The sequence below is a fragment of the Carlito syrichta genome, unplaced genomic scaffold (genome assembly GCF_000164805.1).
Source record: "Carlito syrichta isolate Samal-C Ts95f unplaced genomic scaffold, Tarsius_syrichta-2.0.1 Scaffold304335, whole genome shotgun sequence".
NCBI lineage: Eukaryota > Metazoa > Chordata > Mammalia > Primates > Tarsiidae > Carlito > Carlito syrichta.
Window position 1 is genome coordinate 122,441 of NW_007248431.1, and position 5,132 is coordinate 127,572.

Genomic DNA, 5,132 nt, shown 5'->3' on the forward strand with positions numbered 1-5,132 from the left:
ACCTGGTTTTTAAAAGTAATGTTTTAATTTTTTTTTGGTAGAGAGAAAGTCTTACTATGTTGCCCAGGCTGGTCTTGAATTCATGGTCTCAAGTGATCCTCCCACCTTGGTATCCTAAAGTGTGGCATTACAGGCATGAACCACTATGCTCAGCTGTGTTCCCTGTATTTAAGAGAGAGAAAAACTCTAGGACATCTCTTGAAGTCTTCCTCTCCCCTCATTGGCCAGAAACGCTTGTTATTAGAGCAGCCACAGCCAGGCTGGAGACACCCTGTCTGGCTTAGGTACATCAAAGCTTCCCTGGAGATGGGGGAAACTTTGCTCCTCTTTAGACTCTCATCTGCCCTTAGAGTCCTGTGAACATACACCCCACCATTCACAGGCAGACACTAGACACAGGGAGGGAATCTTGGGAGCACAGGAGAAAACAAACACAAGAGGGGAAATATTCTTTAATGTATGTCCTTCTGATCAATTATTTCACCCTAAAGAACAAATTAAAAGATGTTTGACCTGCTGCCTGGGCCAGGAAGAAAGGGAGGGTACACGGTTAGCCCAGCCATCGGTAACACACAACTGGGCCTCCATGTGGCCACAGAATGCTGAACCATTTTATGAGTAATAAAACTAGTGTTCTTGGAGTTTCATAAAAATATATATTTAAAACATCTACAAGAGAATAAGCATACTGTCTGAGCACAACATTGTTAGGTGTGGAATCTAACACATGTGAATGAAATTTTCAGCTTCTATTTGGAATCAAACATAGTGAAGTAGCTTTTGCTACATTAAAGACCAGGAGAAATTTTGAGGGAAGGAGTTCTAAATTCCATGTGTCTTGGGCTTAGACTTCTTAAACCAAAAGTCCAGGAATCCTTTTTATGCAAGGTTGTGTGTTCTACAGCTGTGTGCATTTCTTAAAAGCGAGTGTTTCCAAGGGCCTACCTTGAAGCCTGAGAGGTGAAGCTTGCTGGTGCAAAGGGGCCTGCACCCACAGTGGAACCCAGCAAGCAAGTTGGAGAAGAATGAGCGCCATGCTTCAGATGCCAAGGGCTGACAATACCAAGCCCAGGACATGGTGGCCTGTTTCCCAAGGACAAGGAAAGGCATTCACAGCAGCAACACTGTTTAGCTATCTCATTCTGACTCAACCATGTATCCACAAGGTCAGGGCTATCTTTCAAGAGTTTACCTGGGAACCTAGACCTCAGGATTGCCATCTCTTGTGCTGTTGTATCCAGCCTGTCCTGGCTGCTCATGGGTACCTGCCACAATGCCTGGCTTCCTGGAAGCTCTGGAGTGGGTACAGTTGTCTCTTTTAGCATTGCAGTGTCAGAATGCCCTATGTGCAGGTTAGGGGCAGGCAAGCAGGGCTGGTGATGTCCTGCTCCATGTTCCAAGTCAGGTTGGTGCGTGCAGGGATCCACTAGACTGTTTGAGCTGGTCACATTCCTTAGGGCTATGCAACAGCCCCACTTGACACAGACCTGAGGAAGCTGCACAGGCCAAGGGCCAGGGGTATGAGTCACTTGTCCTTCTCCTGTGGCAGAGGGAGGTGCCAGTCTGCAGGGGGGTGCTGCCTCAGGGCCCACACCAGGGCGTGCTTCCGTGCCGCCTGGACTCGTGTCCGCTCGCTCTCACAGAGGGATCGCTGTGCAAATGAGACTCTGGTCACTTCTCACCTCATAGCTGGGTCTCCGGGCTCTGAGCACTCTCACATGGCCCTTGTACATCCCTCCTCCTCATCATTCTCCCAAACACAGATGGACAAACTGGTGCTCAGGGGACACACCACTCTGCATCTCAGCTGCTTCTACCTAACATGCCTTGGCGATTGCTTCATATTAGCATAGAGATCTGGATTGTTCTTTTTCACAAGTTACTGTGAAAAACAACTGTCTAGATCATTATGATCTGAGGAATTTTAAGACATCTCCTGGGCCTCAGGGCTCAATGGCCTCAGCTGACTTAGTGAGTCCGGGGCCAATTCACCAACTAAGAATGAGTCAGGGGGCACTGAGTGAGGAGAGACAAGAATCTGATTTTTTTCTTTTTTTTTAGTAGGATTCTCTCTGTTGCCCAGGCTGGTGTGCAGTGGAATCCTCATGACCACCACAGCTTCTCAAGTAGCTGGAACTACAGGTGTGTGCCACCACACCCAGCTAATTTTTTGATTTATTGTAGAGACATGGTCTCGCCAAATTTCCCAGGCTGGTTTCAAACCCCTGGACTCAGGCAATCCTCTTGCTTCCGCCTCCCAAAGTGCTGGAATTATAGGCGTGAGCCACTGCGCCCAGCTGAGACAAGAATCTGAAAGAGTACCTGTGGAAAGCTGCAGCAGTGTGGGTGGAAGGGAGGAAGATGAGGTAAGAGGATGCCCTGGAAAAGTGGGAGGGGTCCAGACGACAGACTACCAACCCTGGGATGCACACAAGTGCTGTTCAACCCACCTGCTTCTCTAGGCTACTGTCCCTCAAAACAGATTCAGGACAGTGTATCACAGTGACCTTGACTATTGGTCTTTGGTAGGTGTCAGGTATTATGTGGGCCTCTCTACAAATATAATCTAATCTGTCTACTTGTCTGTTTTTGTTCAAGCTCTATTTCAAATAAAAATGTTTTGGTTTGTTTAAAAACCTATCAGGAATGCAAAGTAGAATATGACAAACTCTCAAATCTCCATCCCCAATGTGGCAGTTAACAGCTTCCATGACTCATTTTTAGGCCTAAATTCTATAGCTATCAGGTCTCCCTTAAGATGGGGTAACTTTCTGCTGGCTAGTTTACTTCCTACTTTTTTCACTGAACAATATACTATGGGCACCTTTCCATGCCCAGGCAGATTACTATCTATTTTTGTCCATGGCTATGTAGTACTCCATTGTGTAGGAAAAGCTACTTGGTGAAACATCTATTAAGTGAAATTTAGGTTGCTTTCAGTGTTTGCACTATCATACTGCAAAACATCTTAAACTTTTAACTGTGTGCTGTTATTCAATTACTTCCCTACATAAACTTCCAGATGTAGAACTCTGAGGTCAGAAGGTATGCCTTTGATATTTAAATAATCAGAACACCTGACACTCCCACCAACACTGCATAAGTACTCTGAATTCTCCAAACCCCTAGGATCAATTCTGACTTTCTGCTGGGCAAAAACCACTCTTTTTTTTTTTGAGTTGGGGTCTCACTCTGTCACCCAGGCTGGAGTACAGTGGCATGCTCATGGCCACTGCAGCCTCAACCTGCTGGGCTCAGGTGATCCTTCCACTTCAGCCTTCAAAGTAGCTGGAACTACAGGCACGCACCACCACACCCTGCTAATTTTTAGATTTATTGTAGAGATGAGGTCTCACCAAGTTGCCCAAGCTGGTCTCTAACCCGTCGGCTCAGACAATCCTCTCCTCTCAGCATCCCAAAGTGCTGGGATTATAGGCGTGCGCCATACCATGCCAAACCACTCTTAAATACTGTTTTGACTCGTATACCTGGTCATTTGGTTTTCCTTTTTAATGAAAGAGCAGCTGTGGGAAGCTTCAGGGAGTTGGCCCACCTCTCCACTCTGCCCCTCTGTAATATACTCTGTGCCCTTTGCCCATTTATCTATTCTGAAATCATCCCCACTTTTCTTATTGATATAGAAGAGCTCTTTTAATATATATGTGGACATATATTAAGGTCATTAATCTCTTGCCATAAAGGCTACAAGCTTTCTTTCATTTTTTGGCTTTCACTTATTATGGACTTGTTATTTTCTTTCTTTCTTTCTTTTAGAGATAGGGTAATCTTATAGATAGAGATAATCTGTTGCCCAGATTAGAGTGTAGTGGCAATCATAGCTCACTGCAGCCGCCTCGAACTCCTAGGCTCAAGTCATCCTCCTGCCTCAGCCTCCAGAGTAGATTGGACTACAGCATGCACCACCATGCCCAGCTAATTTTTTTTGAGACTGGCATGTTGCTAATGTTGCCCAGGCTGATCTCAAATTCCTGATCTCAATCCACCCTCCGGCCTCATTTCATTGTTTTCTTTTATACAGCAGTTTGGTTTTCACATCAGTTTGTATGTTTCAGAATCACATACATTTAACAGTGCTGAAGTGTTGTCCAGTCCTGTTGGCTCTCCTTCCCTGGCACTCCCCATGAGCGTTGCACTTTCAGGCAGGCTTCTCTCCATCTCCCTTCCCACAGGGGCTTCAAAGGAGCACTGTATTCTAGACTAGAGTGAGGATGTTCGAGGTCTGGGGCTCTTTCTCATCACTCCTGTATCCCTAAGAGTGTCCAACATAAGTATCTGCTGAATGATCGGACAACTAGAACCACCTCCTTACTGGTCCTTGCCCCTCTGTAATATATTCTTTATACTCCAGCAAACAGGTTGATTTTTTAAAGATGCAAACCAAATTATGCTTCCCAGTACACTTTTAGGCTAAGCTTCAAACTCTTTATCGAGGCCCACCAGGTCCTTGGTACCTCTCCAACAACCCACTCTCCCGCTGCTCCAGGTACCTGGGCCTTCTTTCTGTTTCTCAGTCGCGTTCCCCCGGGATCGGCGAGAGCTGGCTCCTGGTCACTCACGACTCGACAGTATCACTTCCTGGGCAAACCAGCTGACCACCCTAACACTGGAAAGTCGGCCCTCCTCCGTCTCCAAGCCATTCTACACCCACCTCCTCGCTTGTCTCCTCCGTTGTCCTTAACGCCTCCTTAAAGTCCTGTAGATGTATTAACTTAAGCTATTTCTCTTCAGAGAAAGGAAGCACAAGTAGGGGAGGGATCCCGCAGTCCTCTGCGGTCTTGGGGCCTGGAACGTGGCTGGGGGCTTGGCCGTGCAAGGCATCCCCTAGCGCCGATGATGCCCCGGTGGCCCGCGCCTCCCCCGCTTTCCTCCCGGCGCACCTGGGCCTCGGCGCTGCGGCGCTCCTCCCAGTCGTGGCAGCTGGCCAGGTCGCGCCGCCACTGCTCGCAGACCGGCCACTCGCCGTGGACGTAGTAGTGGAGCAGGAAGTGCCTGGCGCTGCGGCAGAGCTTCCACTCGGTGCGGTAAGCTTCACAGGGGCGCGGCGGCTGTGCGAAAGGAGGCGCCTGAGCGGGACCGGTGGCTGCACCCCGCCCCCCCCCCCCCCCCCCCCC

The 5,132-nt window shown here is 48.2% G+C and overlaps 1 protein-coding gene and 1 long non-coding RNA gene across 2 annotated transcripts in view; one reads left to right on the top strand and one right to left on the bottom strand.

Annotated features, from left to right (window-relative positions):
- Positions 1 to 434: 434 nt before the first annotated feature.
- Positions 435 to 5,132, bottom strand: part of CUNH22orf39 (chromosome unknown C22orf39 homolog) — a 4,882-nt gene continuing 184 nt past the window's right edge. Inside the window, exons 2-3 of the mRNA XM_021713186.1 lie at positions 4,899 to 5,066; positions 435 to 1,651 (exon numbers count right to left, since the gene is read on the bottom strand). Of these exons, the coding sequence (XP_021568861.1) occupies positions 1,526 to 1,651; positions 4,899 to 5,066 (294 nt within the window). The 3' untranslated portion in view covers positions 435 to 1,525. The remainder of the gene's footprint in view (positions 1,652 to 4,898; positions 5,067 to 5,132) is intronic.
- Positions 2,105 to 2,636, top strand: LOC103262076. Its single transcript, XR_504397.1, has 2 exons — positions 2,105 to 2,142; positions 2,264 to 2,636. It is a non-coding gene; the product is annotated as an uncharacterized LOC103262076 (long non-coding RNA).